The sequence below is a fragment of the Pieris brassicae genome, chromosome 5 (assembly GCF_905147105.1).
Source record: "Pieris brassicae chromosome 5, ilPieBrab1.1, whole genome shotgun sequence".
In the NCBI taxonomy this organism is placed as follows: domain Eukaryota; kingdom Metazoa; phylum Arthropoda; class Insecta; order Lepidoptera; family Pieridae; genus Pieris; species Pieris brassicae.
The window spans coordinates 2,131,605-2,152,497 of NC_059669.1; the positions used below are offsets into that span (position 1 = coordinate 2,131,605).

The 20,893-nt window shown below is 34.1% G+C and overlaps 1 protein-coding gene across 1 annotated transcript; it reads left to right on the forward strand.

Moving 5' to 3' along the window:
• Window positions 1-11: 11 nt before the first annotated feature.
• Window positions 12-8,367, forward strand: LOC123710185 (large subunit GTPase 1 homolog). The gene is made up of 10 exons (XM_045661939.1): window positions 12-218; window positions 287-510; window positions 628-849; window positions 1,139-1,259; window positions 1,405-1,941; window positions 2,188-2,340; window positions 2,983-3,121; window positions 3,461-3,660; window positions 4,784-4,872; window positions 8,080-8,367. Exons 1-10 carry the CDS (start codon window positions 123-125, stop codon window positions 8,201-8,203), a joined length of 1,905 nt encoding a protein of 634 aa, XP_045517895.1. The 5' UTR covers window positions 12-122; the 3' UTR covers window positions 8,204-8,367.
• The last annotated feature ends 12,526 nt before the right edge of the window (window positions 8,368-20,893 follow it).

The following is a 20,893-nucleotide window of genomic DNA, read 5'->3' on the forward strand; positions in this document are numbered from 1 at the left end:
ATCTATGATTATTGACACTTCAATTTCAATTCCATTGCACGTTGTTTTGAAACAACATAACCCAAAAAATTATAAAGTTCTTGTTAGATAATATAAACTGCAGTTTCAAGGTACTTTTCAATATGGGAAAGAAAAACAAAGAGTCCCTAGGCCGTTCTCTTATTAAAGATCGATTTGCAAAAAATCGGCACCGAAAACATGTTGAAGATAATACTATGGTATGTGAATTGTGAAATTCAATAATTAAGATTTTTATAATAGCCATAATCAAAAATTTTTTTTATAGTTGCACACAACTGAAGTAAATGATGGTTACGACTGGGGACGCTTGAACTTACAATCAGTCACAGCAGAGTCTTCATTACAAGAGTTTTTGTCTACAGCTGAGTTGGCAAACCGAGAATTTATAGCTGAAAAGCTTAATGTAAAATATGTCAAGTCGGCTCCAAGTGCAGTGGAGTTACAGACATCACAGCCAGATTTTGATGAACCACTAACAGTTCCAAGACGGTATTATCTTTAACTCTATGTATTATACAATGGTTTCATAAAATCTATATTATTATGTATGTTTTTTCTCCTATTTTAATGTAATAAATACTTTTTTTATTTACATATTGTTTGCAGACCACCTTGGAAACCAGGGATATCAGCAGAAGACCAAGTTAACAGGGAAAAAGATTCATTTTTAGACTGGAGGAGACATTTAAATGAATTGCAAGCTAAACTTGGAGCAGCTGTCACACCATACGAAAGGAATATAGAATTGTGGAAGCAATTGTGGAGAACTTTAGAAAAATCTGATGTTGTGTTACTCCTCTTAGATGCTAGGAATCCATTACTATTCAGGTATTCAAAATCTATTGGTGACTTTTATATTAAAACATAAAAACTCTATCAATGCAAGCTTCACTTCTTAAATTAGATTATTTATACAAACAGTATTTCTAGCATTAATATAGATAGCCCCACAAGATCGTCAAATGGATTATAAAAATACTTTACATTAAATTGTATTAATTAATGCCTAAATATTTTTTTTTACTATTACATACTTTTCAAGGATCTTGTATTTGTGTGTGTGTGTGTCATTGTTTTTTGTACAACTATGAAACATTTACACTTTACAAAATTACAGGTGTTTAGATTTAGAAATGTATGCAGCAGAACAGAACTGCAAGATTATATTGTTGTTAAATAAAGCCGACTTGACAACAGAATATGTAAGAAAATGTTGGGCAGAATACTTTACAAAAGAGGTACATTTTAATAAATATAGATAAGTATATTACATATTAAATAGAGAAAAAGATTTATTTTAAGTAATAACTCAAATATTATATATTAAGTAAATAAAACATACATATCTTATGTATAAATATGCCTTAAAATCTAAATTTTCAGAATATATCAATCATATTTTTCTCTGCCGCTAAAACAGTTAAAGAAAGAAAAATATCAGAAGAAAGTGCCACAAAACCTGACCTTAATGTTGATTCAGGAACAGAATCCAATGATTCTAATGATGAAACAGATGATGAAAACCCTGACAATTTAAAACAAACAGAAAATGACATTCAGAACTTTAAAAAACAATTAGGTGTTTTAGATGAAGCTGTTACAAATACAGCTACAAAATTATCAAACATACAAGAGGCGTTAGATAAGGTTTTAGAAAATTTAAGACTAGGAAAGCCTGTAGAACCTTTAGAACTAAAGAAGAACATCAGTGAAAGTGATAAAATTGCAAATCCTAATGAAGTTAATTTGCCAAATGTAACAAATTTACATGAAATATTTGGAAGAGATCAACTTGTAGATGTTTTGAAAAGTATTAAGGTTGATAAACTAAAAAATCCACCAAGATTAACAGTGGGAATGATTGGATACCCTAATGTTGGAAAATCTAGTACAGTTAACATTTTGATGCAGACAAAAAAAGTAAGTTTTACAGTGGAAAGAAACTTTAAAGTACCCTAAATTAAGTATTATTTTATAAGTGCATGTGTAGCATCCATAACAGTTGCTCATATAGTGAAAAAAAAAATGGGACTAGGGTTGTCATGTCAATAAAATGACTAAGCCGTTTTAATTCAATATAAGCTGTTTTGAGGCCTTAAATACCTTGTTTAATTATTTTGTCCAAATATGTGTAATACATACATTTTATTTTCAATTCTTTTACAGGTTAGTGTAAGTTCAATGCCAGGTCATACTCGTCACATCCAGTCCCTAATTCTTGATGATGATATAGAATTACTGGATTGTCCGGGTTTAGTGTTGCCAGCATATGCAGTTGCACCAGATTTATTGCTTACAGCTGTGTTGCCAATTGATCAGGTACATTTTTACTATTCTCTAAATAGTTTTACATAAACGTCTTTGCTATGTCGACAAGACTTATATGATTAAATTTTATAAAGCATAGATAAATAAATTAAAAAAAAAACAATCTTCTGTAATAATGTTTTTATTTATATGACAGCATTAATTAAGAAAATATTTTTTAATTTAATAGTTATTAATAATTGTCTTACTATAGTATTGTCTTTTGTTAACATAGCTTTTACACATTTAAAGAAAACACTTTTTTACGGGATTGAAGCTGTGTATTATTATAAACTTATAATTATTTTAAATTGTTCGTACGCTTCCCGTGCTTTACAGCGTGCGTGGTCACGGGTGACTCAAGACAAAAGGTGTTATATGTCAAAAAGTATCACAGCTGTAGAGAAAGTTGTATTATGCGAAATGTCGGAATTTTTTTAAATTATGTATAATAATTATAAGTTTATAATAATGCATAGCTTCAATCCGGTAAAAAAGTGTTGCCTTACTATAAGTTTTATATAAATAAATATATTTGATAAACTAATATTCGTAATTAATATGTAATAATTATTTATTGTTATTCGGTTAAAATAGTTACCCTCCTATACAGTACATGCAAGGAGAGTATCCCTTAACTATGTTTAATGTCAGATGCGAGCTCACAATGCGGCGATGGCCCGTCTTTGTCAATTGGTCAGCCGGAACACGTTCGAAGAGAAATATGGTTTGCTATTGCCTGAATATGAAGGAAGTGATTTGGAATATAAGAAGATACTTACGGCGCATGCGTGTAAGTTTCTTGTTTAAAATATACTAGTGACTTACATAATTTAAAGTCCACTCACCAGCGCCTTTCATGAGCTGACTTATCTACACTTATTTATAGTGTTCAGTAGCACTTACCCCAGTTTTATTAGTCCTATGGTCCAACAGGTTCTTATGAGTCTACGTAATAATGGTGTATTTTCGATTATTTATATGATTTTTTTTACAAAAGTATCCCATTTTTGTATAATTAGTTTGAATATTAGTAAAACGGCCTAATTTTTTTGCTGATGTTGCTTGTAATTGCCATAGAATTGGTAATACGGGGTATAAAAGGCCTATCTTAGTTAACATTTATTTCCAGTCAACCGCGGCTTCATGACGGCGGCTGGTCAGCCGGACGTGTCGCGATCTGCGAGACTTCTCCTCAAAGATGCTGCTAGTGGACGATTGCATTGGGAACAGTTACCACCAGGCTTCAGTGCACCCAGTGTGGACATTTTGATAGAAGATAAGAAGAATGACACTAGGAAACCTACGCCAAGGGAAGCTAGAGCTGTTGAGGTAGAATTTATCTTCTTCTTCAACTTCTTCTTCTTTTCAAAAATTTAACCATACAATCTTTAATCTGTGTGATATTGTTTGAAAGGCTAATAAGACATTAAAGCGTTATTGTGAAAAATAAAGATATAGATTTTTATACGTCAGTCACGTGACCCTCAACAATGACATGCTGGTAATGTCTTCGTTATAATACTACTTTGGAGGTTAATTTCGTTAGAGACTGTTTTTGATCGCAATATACGTGGGTAACACTGAACATGTTTAGAACGGGCCAGTTGCTAATGAATATATTTTTTAATTTCAATTTTAGAACTCTTTGGTAACCTAATGTTGTATATTGCATTCATTTGTCTTTTTTTTTGTAAATTGGCGGCAAATCTAAAACTCATTATACAAGTATTGGCAACTTCCTATATAAAGCCGTTTTATCATTTTCTAAACATTTTCATTGTTATCTAGTTATTTTTGTGTAATTAAATAATGATAATTGAATAAATAAATAAAAACGAAAAAACTTGTCTGATTATGTCGTCAAATGCACGGTATGTCGTAGGAACTGCGACGCCATCTTGCATACAGAATTTGGCGGGCTGATTATGTTGTATTGTTTAATAAGTTTTTTGAATACTTAATATAATTAAAAATAACAATTTGCGTTCTAGTAACTTATATATATTCCGAAATGGTTTGTAAAATCCTGTCCCAACGTATTGGATATTTAGTATGATGCTTACGCCAAGAATATGTGCTAAGTTTCCCAAGGGTTCGTCCATAAGTTTCTTGGAAATTCTATTTTTTTTTGAAATTATCTATTTAGAGATTACGTATGTTATCGATTCACCATTTTTTGAGATATCCACGCGTTTCGTTCATGAATAATATTTCTTAGATAAAATAGTGTTAATGGATAATAGAGATAATAGGTTAACTCCGTTTCTAAGCTACTTATTTTATAAATTATAAACGTCCTTAGCTGACGTAAGTATTGTTTTAGCATTTTGTTAAATATATTTGTCCTAGGGAATTTTGTATGACAAAAAAAACATCGTAAAAAACCTTCTTTACTTTTAATAGTTAATCCTGTCAAAGTGACAAGTGATATTAATATAATTTTTTCTTTCAGGGTTGGCTGAGCAAATCAAGTGAGATTGATAAAGCATTTTTCGCAATGCAAAAGGCCGGTCCCCACGTTAAAGGAAAGCCGATACTCGGGTAATTATAACTTTATTGAGCAGTAGTCATGTTCTTATGTTTTAATATTTCGAATAACAATTTCATGATTATGCAATTGAAACAGACAATTAAAATGTGTTTTTTTTAATTGGTATTGAACCTTATAAATCAATGTAACAAACACAAATGGCGCCAAATTTGACATATCTATATAAACCACAGACATTGTTCTTTCAATTTTATTTTATGGCCTAATTGTTTTTTTTTAATTTATGGCCAGGTAATGAGACCTTTGACCCAAGAAAAATTTATATATATATATGCCATAGGGTATAGAGAGACTAGAAACAATTTAGTAACAATTGTAATGAAAACTGTAACACGCGTTTGTTAAGTCATAGACCAAGAACGGATAAAACTTAACGAATGAATCGATTATGATGTGATATTTTACAAAGCTGACTTGATCGAACTGGCGGTTGGCTACTATTTATCAAGGTCTTTGTTAACTGCGGTAAAAATATCGGCGTAAAATGTTTACGTTATAATTATGACCCACATACTACGTCTATGCTTGACTAGAAAAAATATAAGTGGAAAAATTCCTTAGCAACATAAACCCAATTTGTTCAATACGTGTGAAAATGTTGCAGTCGATTTGTTTATTTTCACAGCACATGGTTAGCGTCATTCCATCCAATGCGCTACAGAATTCTTTTAAAATTGTATAAACAATATAGAATGTGTACTTTGAACTATTCCAAGATTTTTTCAACTTTAGACCTTTAGCGGCCATCTGTTCCACTTTAGATGCAAGTAGTTCTATGCCGACAGTTAACGATAATTCTTTCGTCGAGTGACTGCTTCAATATCAAACTAAGCGGTTGAACTGTCTCACACCTTTATCTATACGAGGTCGAGATTTTATAGCGGGAAATCCTTAGCGCGGTACCGCAGGCAACCAACATCTAAATAAGCGCCCATCACACCCAACAGGTTGAATAAAAAAAAACAATGAAAAAAAAAAATATAGCAACCGGCCCAACCAAGGCCTCGCCCAACCCCGACACCACCTCATCTTAGTGAGGTGCGAAAAAATTGAAACCCCGAGAAAGAAGGTAACTCCCACGCAGCACCCCGTGCAACGTACAACAACGACACGGAATTGATTTCCATGGAATTTTATTAAGCTTTTTATATTAGAGATTTCTATAAAATATCCGAAACAAACAGAGCCTCCATAGATTTCTGCTTTTTTTCATGACCATTTGTGTTTCTACGGCCTGATACGGTCGACCTTCGGGGTCTAAGGGGTGTGGGTTTCCTTACGATGTTTTCAATATACGAGCGAGTGTTACATGCTCGTATAGTTTGTAATGTGCACCGCTAGGGTGCGAGCTTTCGACCGCAGATATGGGCGGCGTAAGCTATTGCTCAAATGAATCTCAAAAAATCGCTAGTTATTTTTAATTTTCCCGAACGTCAATCGGTGCGTGAGCAGTTTCAATATAGATTAACAATTAATTACTTTATTATATAGATTTATGAATATAATATATTTATTTATTAATTTTGACGTGTAATTTTATGACGATGAATTCATTTATGAATGCAATTCATGCGGATTTCATTTTATTTTTTATAAATTTTCAAATACTATACTATAATAATATATTGCTACAAAAAGTGACATATGTCATTGCCACCACTTGTTTAAGCAAAATATAGACTTGTCTCAAAATCAAAATCAAAAGTTTTTATTTCAAATAGGCCTTTGCAGCCTGCAATGTAACTTATAAAACGTCTAGTTGCACGGTTCCAAAAAGTGGGTCTCATGGAGAAGAACCGGCAAGAAACTCCATGGACACTCTTTTCAACAATGGTTTAGCTTACAAAGACTCGGTTACAATAGTAATAATCGGCTGAGAAGTTTATATAATGCAAGGTATACAGAGATTCCATGCAATGCAAAAGAAAATTGAGTTTTTACTATTAGTGTAAAATGAGATACACACACTTGCACAGCGCAAGTTGCCAGGGAAGCCGCACATGCAGAGATGAATTAGCGCCATACATCTTTATCGTCAACATAGTCTTGGATTTTATAATACGCTTTTTTAATTAGGATTCCTTTGATGACGTTTTTGAACTTTTTAGTCGTAAGATCAGTTACACACTTCGGTAGCTTGTTGTAGACTCTGACACAATTGCAAGATCCCACTCAATCCAGTTTGAGTATGATGTAAAGGTATTTTTCGTGCAGTTGTCAGGTGAGCGTTCTGCCCGTTTGCCGCTTGTTACATAAATTAAGATACAACCATCATATATGGATACCAATAAATCGTATCTTAAAGTCTAAAAGTCTTTGGGATTTGGGATAAAAATTGACACGTATACCGTCAGTATATTTATATATGATAGGAGGGAAGACGACCCTAGGGATCGGCCATAAAAGGCTCGCAACCCATAGACACCCATGTTAGTGAATGCGTTGCTGGCCTTTTAGGGAGAAGTACGCTCTTATTCACAATGATTTGATACTTCTTTATATATAAATTGCGAACCAGAGAACTGTATCGAGTTAAAGCAAGACTGTAAAATTTTAAATCAAGATTTCAGCTAAATCTAGACTGTTCTAGAAGGCGAGTTATTGCGTACGAATATACTTTTGAGCAATTTTCATGATCGTTAACCCACCGTCTCCTCGTAAACTTGTTAAATTTTATGAATTAACGTTTGGCCCGACGCCAGAGTAGCGATTCCAAAGGATTATTTAGGTTACCCTTAAATATAATTGATAATAATTAACTATCTCTCTTTCATCTTGATGATCGTTATGATAATTTTGTGGCGTTTTAGAGATTTATAAGTTTGAATTTGTTTAATTTGTAAAATTAGGGCGCTAAGATTGCATTATTATAGACTCATTTTATAAAATAAATTGTACCGTGAAAGTTTAAACTATATACTAGCATGTTACCAGTTAACATACTACGGCATAACACTAATCATATACATATATAATATCAGAACTGAATGTCGCAGGTATAGTTGTTGTTACTACAGATATAAAAAAAAAATTTTCAGTATACTTTATACATAATATTACATCTATCTTAAATTTATGGAACAAAGCAATCACATCCCAGTATGGCTAAAAATACCTTTTAAGGATAGGTATAGGATACCCTTGCAATTTCAGGTGTTATTTTAAGATTTAAAAGGTCGATTTTGATTTTTTTCCAGTATAAGTGGTTCGCAGACGACTGAAAAGCTCCTCACCAAGCCCTGGAAACAAGAAAAGCGTCACGCGAATAAAAATAAAAGGGAGAAACTGAGACGCGTGTATGCGCACTTGGATGAACATTAAAATAAAAAATATATTCCAATGTAGTAAACATAACAATTTCGAGTTCTGTCAAACATCTTTGACTTTTTATATGAAATTTGATAGGTCTCGGAATTAGTTTGAAGCTATTTAAGTCTAATCAGTTAATTGTATATATAATATTTAAAATATACGGTTATCCCATACAAGTACCTTTTTTTTATATTTAAACCCCCTTTGCAAATTAATAAAAAGTTTACGTACAATATTAATGTATATTACAGTACTTTTAGTTCTCTACAAAATACAATTTTTAACCAGTTTCAAAACCCGAAGGAGGAGCTTTAACATAGTTGGTTTTTTTTTTAATTGAGCAATTTTACACTTATAATGCTTTGTAATATAAATGTGCAAACTATTATAAACTGGCGACCATAACCTCAGATATACGCAACTACGCACTTGCGAGCCTTCTGGCAATGTGAGGCGGTATCGCTTAACATCAGGTGAGCCTTTTGCCCGTTTGCCTGCTATTACATTAACAAAAATTATAATACTCAAGCCTTAGTCTTCTGTGTGTGACATGCGGATTTTTTTGATATCACGCATGTAGGTCCCGTAGCGATTTTTTCCTTCAATGTACTAGAATGTTAAATGCGCACATAGAAAGGAATGTTTATGTGAACAGATTCGAATACCGGATGAAAATACACACACTAGACCAACACTGCTGATGCAAAGTATACGGGCCTTTATAGCTTCCAATTTGATTTGGTGTGAAGTTTTTAAAACTACAAATAGTAACAGTAAAATAGTATTAAATGCCGAGGTGTTTTGTACGTCGTGTTAACTCAAAACAATTGCAAATAAAATGAAAATAGCTCACGCGTTATAAATCTTCCACTTAAATAAATTACACTGCTTTACGCCAGTGAAAAAGTAGATGTATGGAAAGGTATTTAGGTCTTTGCCAATAAAATATGCTTGCTTGGCGAGACGAAAGAGAGACCGTACTAAATTAAAAAAAAATCTGTTTAGAATGTGTTTGTGACCACTTTGTACGTCAGAGATAAAAAAATAATAATAATTAAGTCTGATTTATATTCCTTGAAAGATTCATCCATATTTACAAAAGATACACAAACTTAAAAATGTATACAAAAATTATTATATTCGCTGCTCTATTGAAATTTATCATCATGGAAAGATCCGTTTAATCAGCGAGGACTTATTGCTCACAGTCTCATTATTTACCTGCTTGCGTTGCTCACAGGAACAGCTGCAAAATATTATCAAGAAAAGTGAAATAATGTCCATTCCCCTTTACGGAATAATCCTTAAATTTCATCTTAAGCCAGCTCACCGCCAAGAGCCGTTTACATCTCTGAAAAATAAATAAAAACAAACCAATTTTATGAATTAAAAATGATTTGTGTGACTGAGTTCAGAAATATGTGCGGAATTGTATGGCGTAATGTTGGCCCGAATCGTTTGATTTATGCGTTTGCTAATTTAAGATAAGCACTTGATGTTACGTTCACAACTAACGGGGGATTTATTCTGTGTACTACAGCATCTACGGCACCAGCATAACAGGATTAGAATGCCATTTTACAAAGCGAGTCCTGAAACAGAAAATATGTACTTTAAAGACAACTATATGAAGAGGACCAAGGGGAGGAAAGAAATGACGCTCTAGGAAAAAGTGGAAAGAAGATATAGAAGTGTTAGCTATGGTTAGAGAAATTTGGAAAAGCTGAAGATGGACTTTACCCGTGAAGGGGTTCCGATTGATCCATTGATCGATGATTGATTGATTGATGAAATTATTTTTGTACTGAAGGAAGTTAGAATAACGAGTAATAAGAAAAAAGATATGTAGTATATAACAACTTTCAATTGTATGTTGTTAAGTTTTGTATAGATTGGAGTTAAACGGGCTTTATTATTATTATTATTTTAGAAGAACCGAAAGCTTGATTTCACTAGCTGCAACAGCGGCTTTATTAATCACAGTTAATCGTCACAATGACTTGTTTTTATTGAACTACATTTTAATTTCAGAGTCCAGACATACAGCTAAGTATGAATCGCGTATGTCAAAAGCTATTGGTTTTACTTACTTAGCGCTAGTTCTAGGCCCTAACGAGATTTGGCGCGATCTGACGCCCATAAGTCAAAAACCAATACATTTTTGACGTACGGAAGTCGGCGATAATTTTGAAGAAAAATCATTTCGCTTTTCATAAATAATTATTTGCCGAAATGTGTGATTTCCAATACCCAATATTATCAAAGGCATGAGATAAATCTGGAGAATTGTTCTGGTTTGTAGTAGCTTAATTTATTGTGGCTCTGCCGACAATGTAGCAGACGTAAACTGAAGAGAACAATCTGAGAAATGAGCTGTTTTATCTTTGAATAAACATGTTGCTTTTACCACCTCGTTCTGAGTAAATGTAATGCATGTTACATGTGTGAATGCATTTCGCTGAGTGATAAAAGATTTCATAGGTTTGGTTTTAACAATACCTTCAACCAGTTAGACAAACACTATGTTTCTATATACAATTTCATAGAATATAAAATTAAAAGGCATAGTGTACTTTCAAATACATGAGCGCTGCCAAGAAACCCCGACTAGCCGCTAGCTAATCAGATCAAGCAGCCTTATCCAACAAGTACTGGTGTTAGCCAGGGTTCAAATCTGGGACCGTTGCTATTTATGATAATGATTAACGACCTTCCAAGCGTAAATCTTCCAACGTCCTATTATTTGCCGACGACGCTAAGGTTTTAAAAGTAGTTAAGACTAGTAGTAGACTAGTGTATGGAACTAGATTTGGATGAACTGCTGCATTGGAGTGAATTAAATAAACTCCAGTTTAACTATGACAAATGTGAAGTGATGACCTTTACTGCCTCTCCAAATAAAATACACTGCGACTAAAGCATAGGATCTGAAGTTAATAGTCGCGTAGACAAAGTCCGTGACTTGGGTGTTTTGATTGTTACCGATCTTTTATTTGCGGAGCATGTTCGGTTGAATACGGAAGCTGCATTTAGGAGATTGGGGTTTATATTGTTTGCGAAATTCAGTTAATCTGTCGGGCACTGCCACTACGGTGCTATATTCAACATTAGTAAGGCCAATTCTTGAAACCAGCTGCGTCTTATGGTCCCCTCATGATAGGTATTATGGGGATATGATTGAAAGGGTACAGAAGAAGTTCCTTAGAAATTTGTATAAACCCTACTAAGTTCATGATGGGGATTTAGGGTACAATTCATTAGAACTTCATAGTGATTTAGCTGTAATCCAATTTGGTTTAAGCGTAATTAAAAACATAACGGAAAGCGTATACTTGCTGGGAGAGATCATGGGACTGTTCGATCGGCACAATTATTACCGCTGCCGGAATCATTTGCTGTGCGTTCGGCTCGCACTGTCCAGCGTCAACAAGCTCCCACTCCTCGGTTACTCTCGCTGCTTAATGGGTTTCTCGACTCTTTGCCAGAGAGGGACCTATTTGTGAAGTGTATCGGAGTAATATACTGTGATTTAAAAATATACTTGGAAAAGATTAGAGGATAGAAAGAGGTTTACTGTCGATTTTGTAACTAGCTTAATTGTATTTTAGTTTTATGTTATTTTTAGTTAGAATTTGGCCATGCATGGGCTGTAAATAAATAAATAACTCAAGCTACGTAAGTGGAAGTCGATAGGCCATACATTACGACAAGATTCCAATTATATCCCCAAGCAGGCGCTTGATTGGAGATTGTAAAACAAAAGAACTTGCCGAATTTTAGAGTGGCGGAGTGTTTATTGCCAGTTCTTCTCTTCCGTTCTACGCCCATGATTTGAGAACTGGCAGTACCTAAATGTTAAATTAGAAGCATTTAATGTTTATTTCTTTTTTTGACGTTCATAAGTGTACATTGTGTTACCTAAGTATATGACTTTGCACCCACAAGGAAAACGAAAGTGTGGCCGTTCCAGATAACTCAAAGAGAGCCGGAAATACATGGAGCGAGGTGAAATATGAGGCTAAAGATCGATGGAGATTCACTGTGGACGCCCTCTGTCTCATCTATGTGTGATTTTTTAACGTAGTATTTTAGAATGTAATCGTCTCCATTTTACAGATAAAGAAGGACTTATAAATAGCATTTGTATTGGTTCATCTTGGGAATCTGTTTGAAGGAATATCGTACCGTTTATTTAAGTAACCATGGTAACAGGAATTTAAAGAAGTAGTTTCTTACTTGAAAGAAATGCTCCGTATTGTATATACAATAAGCAGTGATTGAAGATGTTTTTATAAGTACGTCGGCCCCTCTTTGTTTACAGGGTAAATGTTAGAGGATTTCAGCAGGTAATAAAACTCGATTGATGTGGTAAACGATAACCGTTCTAGTTCAAAATTGTGTTGAGCTTTTCAGTAACGATGAATCGAGGTTAGAAGTACTTTAATGGCGTGTTTTTATACACTCATAATTTAGAGACATAAATCTCGTACACTGTGATATCAATGTGGGCTCATGATATTTTTTTCACTGTAGCCAGTGTTAAATGCACAGAGATAAGATTCATTGGTACAAAGCCGGGGTTTCTACGACTTGGATGAGAATCACACGATGAAGCCACATGGCTGCTAGTTTAGAAGTTAGGGCCAGCGGTGAATAAAAAAAAACAAAATTATTAAAATTAATTACTTCTATAATAATTGTAACTTAATTAAATATGAAAATATCAAATTTTATGGGCCCGAAAAATTTAATAAATTTAATTTAATAAAATTTAATTAATTTTGACCGGTCCGATGTGAGGTACTTATCCGATCAAAGCTATGCTCGTAGACGTGGTTTATGCTGCACACTCCCTCGAGAGGGGTGAGTTTTGGTCCGTTCGGGGCATAAGCCCCCTTCGGGGGGTGTTTTGTTCGCACACTGTTTGTACAGGGCAGTACAGGGGAGGACCTGTAGCCCTTGATGGAGGCTGCAGCGCGAGAGGAGACCTTGACTCTATTCGCTGCGCGCAGCCGATGTTCGCTTCGTTCCTATCTTTTTATTAATCGTCATTCGCCCCTAAAGCCTTTACAGCAGCCCAGGCTGTTTTAGGGAGCGTAGCTCGGCCGGAATGGATGTTTTTCGCCTGAAGAGCAAATCCCTATCGATGTATGAGGTCCGCTTCCTCTTGGTGTTGCGACAGAGGAGTGCAGGTATTTCTTTTGCGGGGCAAAGGGAGTGCAATGGATATGTATCTAGAAAACAAACATGATAATTATACCTCATTTAACTTTTACAAAAAAATCATTGGAATGGGAACAAATTACATTATTATTTAGTTATGAATAATAAAATAAGCTACGAATTTATCTTTAAACACATTGAAAAACTCTTCTCTTCTACTCTTCTTCCCCTCTGAATTTCTTTATTCCTCGCTGGCATCGGTGCACGTTCTCATAAAGGAGACCTTTTCACTTTGCTGTTGACATTCGACAACGCATCAGCAGCAAAGCGGAAAAAGACAAATTTATGGAGAACTTTCCTCCTTTTTCTTGGATAATCCTTCTAAAAACGTATATATAAAACAGTTTTTAAAAAATAAAGACCTTTACAATTTAGAAAACTTAGTATTAATAAGGCGCCCAAGACTTCACATAAAGATCTAATCTATATAATTGTATTTCGTAGTCCTGAATGTTTTTGCTGCTTACAAATTGTATATTTTAAACATAGTATGGAGACCACTGCGGCAGGCTTTATTTGATCTAATGTTTTACCAGGTCGCCTATATCACGTATTTATGCCATTTGTGTGTGCAAATTTCAAATTTTGCCAAATATTTTTGTCTCTTGCGTACTTACATATATTTGACTGCCACAGAAAATAACTCATTATATTATAAATAAATGCCTATGTATTTATTTATGAAAGTTCATCATACATAATGCTATAAGTATCTATATCACGAGCTATATTTTCCAAAATACATGACTATTATGGTAAAATATGGACATACAACACACAACAATAAGCAAACAATTACTAGTAAGTAATTGTACAGTAGTACAGTACAGTATTGAATATGTCAAGCTTTGGATAAGTAGTGCTTAATCTGTTATATTTTCGGAGAATTCGCCAAAGGAGTGCCTGAACTCCAATGTTTTGCAGACGGAATTTGGAAAATTCAGCTGATTTTGAACATTGGGACTGACTTCGAATTCATGAAGGTTGACTATAAAGCTTTTAAGTTTAAATAAAAGTTAGCAACAATAAACAAATTAATTGAAAAAGAAGCAAAGAATGTTTAAACTACTTCCATTCGACATCATCGTGGCTCTTTGAAAGTACATCTCTTGCGGAAATCCATGTTTTGGCATTTGGCCTATTTTAAACATTGTTAATATAAACAAATCGGTTTATGTAAACACGAGGTTGGCGTACTTACAGAACGTAACGATTTGAGTAATTTCTAAATTATATTTTATTTCCGATACACAAATATATAATATATTTACAGTATTCTCAACCTACATAGTAATAATAATAATTAAAAATAGATGAGATTCGTCCCTTTAATGCTGGCATCATTTCGCTGTATTGCGATACGTATTCGTTCAGCGAGGAACGAAGTGAACGGGCAATAGTTCCACCAATGAAAAACTTTGTTTAAACAAATAACCAAGATTTTCTACATTTAAGACTACATCTCCCTGTCGGCAGCTCATCTCTGAGGGTCGTGGTCAGCAAGGAAGCATCTAAAGTGGACTATCGATTTCCACCGGTTTCTGTCCAGTGCCTCTCTATAATCTTAGCCTAAAATAATTTTGGGGAAGATATAAAAATTATAGTTTTATTCATCTGCCTCACCCCTGCCACACATACATAGAACACGGGGGTGTTCTGTAAATATCAGCCATTGAGAACATCTACTCACCCAGCGCAGTGATTGGTCAATTACGCAACTTCAGCCGGCCGCAATTAACCACGCTATGTGCTCAATAGTATTGACTTCGACAAGCATATAGTCGTAAAAAGACTTTCATTTCAGTACTACATTAATTCGAACCAATGTTATTTTTGGAAGCGAATGAACAATCCTAACATCTCTTTTCAGCGCGGAATAACAAAGCATAAGAATTTAATGATGAACATTCGACACAGACATGTTAATGGACTACTAAAATTTATCTACCAAATATTTTTAACACAAACACGTCTGAGCAATTATGCCCGAAAGCTTAAAATAAGTTTAATTTATTAGTTTTTTGTGTGAGGTCCTATAATCCCTCGAGGCATGACGCCAACCATGTGCTTCTTTTTATAGAATATGGGGCAAACTAGTCTAGGGGACGCCCAAAAAGGGCAGTCATCGCAGCCGATAGACACCCATTTTAGTGAGTGCGTTGCCGGCCTTTGTTGGAGGAGTGACAACGTTTTTGGACAACCTAAATAAGTACGCCCAGGGCGGCTTCTCCAGCACCGGAATGCCTCCATTATTCATGGCTCACGTTAATAATAGAAAACAAATAATATAATACAAAAAAATATAAGGGATGCAACGGGCAGCCTTATCGCTATCTCTTCCAGGCAACTCTTGTAAGGAAAGAAAAGAAAATAAAAAAGACTAATTGCTTTTACCATTTCCACTTTTTACCCATCCAGAAACAATTGTTTCACCGAGAATCGAATATGCTGGTCATGTGTCATACTGTCTTATGCAGTCATCCTCTAATCATATTTACTGATAAATCCTGCATCACATCAGAAATCACTCCTTGGCGTATTTCCAATCTCATACAGGTGTCTTGCGCACAATTCCTTACGTTTAAATCTGCAAGATACTTTTAGTATATGTCTGCTTGATCGAAATAAAACAAGGTCAGTCTAAACTAAACACAAAAGTGGCTTTAACATGAGTACCAATAATCGAAGAAAACACTCCTAATATATGTTACTTGCAAAAACGTATATGTACAACTGATTTGATTAACTATGCACATATGGATTTATTGGATTTATGGATAGATTGCGGAAGGAAAATCACAGTGAGAAAACCTGCATATAGGCAATATTCTGAATCGGAGAACGCTTAGTATGACTTCCGTATAATATTTTGTAGTCATAGTTTTTTGACACTGTCTCGCGCTAAGTCACGAATCTGAATGAAGCATGGAAGACTTATTTCAAAGTGTACCGAACAAGCACACGCCGAAGTGTATGTCGTATAGGAGCAAGCAAGTAGTCAAAATACAAAAACTATTTGTGAGTCTGGTTCAAATCATATGAACTTATATAAATGAAAAACCTAGATGCCTAATTAATGAGTGTGTATCATAGATAGTGTAAACACTAAAACTATTTAAAATGAGTTTATTTTGAGATCCGCAACAGTGCGTCAATGGTTTCCGTTGTAACCGTGCCAATATCGGCGGAGAGGAAACTGCCTAATTAGACGATTTGCTCCTAGTTGTATTTGACATTTACAATTTTTATTCATTGATAAACTCATAAGTTGGCTTATATTATTCAAAACAAAACAGTTAACATCTCTCTACTGATGCACAGAAGTCTGTTATTCAAAGACACACAAACCGAAACGATAATTTTATACCCAAGAAATAAACCTATGTAATATAAATAAATGTAAGTTATGAAATGTCTTAAAATTTCATAACACACGAATGACTGCAGGGCAAGTTGAATGTTCACGTAAATCACACGGAAGGAAGAGGATTATGTGGCAACGTTCGCTTTTCTAAACATAGTTAATTCTGTAACAAGTCGGCCCTTTTATTCTTAGAAAAAACAACGCCAGGTGTCATCAGTGATTTAGATCCGTGTCGAGAATGGGATAATTGGACGTGTCAAAGTTTTCCTAGCATTTTGTTTTGTGTAAACGTGATCTAATAATTTATTTGACGTAATAAAGCTTTTCTATAATTTAACAATCACGTCACAGTTCCTTAGTCATAAAAAAATAATCAGTTTTGCATCGCTGACTGAAGAATCCGTCTCCTTTTATCACAGCGTAAAAACAATTGGACAGGAAGAGACAAAAGAGGATTTAAATTGAAACAGTGCGAAGAGATTAATTTAGTTTTTATGAAAAGGTGAGGCTACGATTCAGCGTATGTAAAAGTCAAGCTATTTAGTATGACCTCGACCATATTTTCTTTTCTTATTCCCAATATGACCAGACCTCCTTTCTGTATTCCTTACAATTACTACATGTTCCGTTTCCGACTAAAATCTCCTGCCTTTTGCTTTTTACTTTATTGTATTATCTTCAATAATAATATTAATATGTTTATGTACATATTTTGTTTTTAACTAGCTTGGCCTTTGTTTCCTTTTGATGTCTATGTTTATTTTTTCACGCGTGTAGTTTTCCAACCTTTTACTTGAAACTGGCATAAAGTAAAAACTATTGCCATTCTATATAAAAACATAGTTAATTCCGTAACTCCGTAACTCCTATTTGAATAATATTAATTTGTTGAAATCTATTTTCATGGTGCTTTCGATCTTGCTCTGTAGAATTTATAACCACAGATTATTTTACTACGTATCATGGCGGTAAAAAACGTAAATTTACTTTCGAATGCGATGAAATTAACGTCGACAATAATTAATCGGCTGAAGTGGCATAGACAAAACATAAACATTCATAATGGCGCGTTTCTTCACCTATTTATATAGATTTTACTTTGAATTTGGAACTAATGAATGGATAACGCGCGTCGAATTGGAAGTTCATTCAAGTTTTTCTTTCTTAATTAAATAAAATTGTACACAATGTACTGTTCCGCGAGCTTATACGCGTTCCTTTTAGAATAATTTATTGACTGTATTCGTGTAAAAGATTTTGTATGCTTAATCCAGCTATCACGAAAATAGGTGCTGAAATAGTTTCGGCAAGCTCAAACTGTTTATTTAGATTTAAAAATATAAGCCAGGGGCAGCTAAATAAATTATCATGCTTTTATTTAATTAATGAGTGTTAGTGTGATTGATTTAATGCGAGGCATTTGTTTTGTTGTTCCATAGGAATTGGAAGTCTTTTATGCGTCCGATTTAATTATAATTTTAAGGTCCTTTCAACCATCTCCAAAACAGTAGATTATCCGTTTGACCTGTGGTGATTATCTTTGTCAATTTTATAATGTTTGTGGCTTTCAAGTGTGCAAAATTCCGAATATATGCTTCTCCACAAATTTATATTCATTAAATTAAATAGTTTTACTGCAATCTTGCTTTAGTAATAAACTAGTTTGTTTTTGCAATTGACAGGTAATTGAAATGGTTTTTTTAATTACTTTTATTATGTTGGTCCATAAATTCATAAGCTTATCATTAAAAAAAATCAAGCACACAACTACACGCAATACTCGTCGAGCGAGTTTGCTAATTGCTTATCTTGCCGAGGCCGCGCACAAATTATTTGAAGAAGTCAATTAGGTATGAGGGTGTGCAACTATTTAATCAATTATCATCTAAAATTCGCAATATTGGCGCGTTTAATAAATTCAAAAGGGTATTAAAAATACATTACAGAGTGAATAATTTCAGTGTAGTAGACACTGTAGTAGTAGACAATTTTGACGTGTTCTCACTCGTATATACATAATGTTTCTCATGTAAATAAAATATTTTTTTTGTAATGAGAAATAAAGTGCTTTAAGCATTATAAGTGCAACATTTTAAACGACAATCTAAACCACAATTAATTTCATAACGAATTAACGGTTATTATACGGAAATAACTACGCTTTAATAAAGATTCAAATAAGTTAATCCAAATGGAAGCTTTTGCTCTTTGGCTTATTCCAAAATAAATCCCTATTATCCTTAATTCCGTGTTAAGTGCACGATTTTTAGGATACAACAGTATAAAATTATATATATCTACAGATACAGATATGTACTCAGCGCATCACTGTAAGTATTGAATGACATTCTTTTTTTTTTAAATTCATTAAATTCTTAATGTGAATGCGTTGGCAGTTTACACCTGACAGACACATTTATGTCACCGACCATTTGTCTTTCACGGGGGACATTTATTTGAATTTCAACGTCGCAATAAAACGCTAGAGTGTTTATTTAATTTTGATGAGAAATTATTTCGAATGTTCATTCAAATTGTAAAAACGCTGGTATGCTTTATCCAAACCATATCTACGTCCAGTCCATCTTTGGACGTAGGTCTCCTCCAATTACCGGAGGATAGACCGGTGTTTCGCCTTTTGAATCCATTTGCAGCCTGTATGTTTTGTGATAACTTCGGTCAAACTCCAGGCGATCTTTTGTTCTGTCTCCATTTAAGGAGGCTTTGGCCATACGCGCTATATGGTCACTTCCATTTTATGATCATAAATTTAGTATTGTCACAGTTTCTGCTGTAATGCTCTCTGTGCGACTCTTAATTTCTCAGTTGATCGTAATGTAAGAGTTATACTTTCAGTTCGGTATGTCAAGGCAGGATGCACTGGTTGAAAATGTTCCGTGCATGACCATCCGAAAATGATTGGCTCTTAACGCCGACCGTGCATGGGATATCTCTTTCCACTTCAGCCTGAGCGTCACATCCAATCTTCAACTTTCGCTCTATTGGTGACTCGCTATCGATATTAATTCCTATGTCTCTCTGAATGCAATTTCTTGATTACGCTTTTGAGGGCTGTTGTGAACAGTTTCGGCGTAATCATATCCCCTGTCGTACACCCCTCTTAAGTCAATAGTTTTGGAGTTTTCTTATGTAGCACAGGATGGATGATAAGACTTGCTTTTACACGTGTTTCAAGATGTCTATAGAGTGGTTGGACCTGTATTCTGCAAGCCTATACTTCTAGACTGTCAAACGCTTTTTCATAGTCCTCAATGGCTATAATATTATTTTTTTGGTAACCATTACATTCTAACATAACGTTATTTGAAATCAGTGCTATTGGACCGTATTAACTCTCTTCATCACTGCGTATTCATAATTTGACGGAATGATATGAAAGATAAAAATAGTGAACACACTTTTAGCTTTGTGGAGGAAGTTGCTGTTCTCCTCTCCGACCTAACGAGAGGATCTTTGACTAATAGGCACTGACTAACCCGTGGATCCAGTAGCTATTAGGAGTTATGTATATCATTAGCAGTTGGAATAATGATAACGAGTTTCAGGGTATGACGTCGTCGTACTGAGTAGCCGAAGATGTTGTTACAGTTGTTATGAATAAGGTTTTATTCTCATTTCAAGGCGTTGAAGGCATAACATTAAGCGCTCTAGATTATATTTAGAACATTTAAGTATTATTCAAGTTTATGACAAAATCATGATAAACGTATAAAAACGTATTGATTACTTTGTCGTGTCATAAAAAAAAACATAAAATGGTACTAAACACATACTAATGATAAGACATATATACTTACATTTGAATCTGCAATATTATCATATACTTGCCGCACATGGTCGCTACAGGAGGAAAACGTTGCAATTTGTCCGATCTAATAAAAAATGAAACCGAAAGAGCAAAAAATATTTTCCCTACATCTTTTAAAACTCTTCTACATAAACATTTCATAACCATATCCTAACCTGTTCGAACGTGACTTTAGTCATTCTTGTATTTCTTAGTATGTATTGCAATGTTGAAAACGTGAACCCTTGAGATTAGCTTTTGTTTTTTTTTTATAAGATTTAGTTATGCACCTTTTGCACGTTAC

Bases quoted from the DNA above. Each gene is read 5' to 3' on its own strand.
- LOC123710185 (XM_045661939.1), top strand. From the start codon at position 123: ATGGGAAAGAAAAACAAAGAGTCCCTAGGCCGTTCTCTTATTAAAGAT. The intron at 219-286 runs GTATGTGAATTG...TTTTTTTTATAG, and splicing joins ATGTTGAAGATAATACTATG to TTGCACACAACTGAAGTAAA. The intron at 2,341-2,982 runs GTACATTTTTAC...GTTTAATGTCAG, and splicing joins CTGTGTTGCCAATTGATCAG to ATGCGAGCTCACAATGCGGC.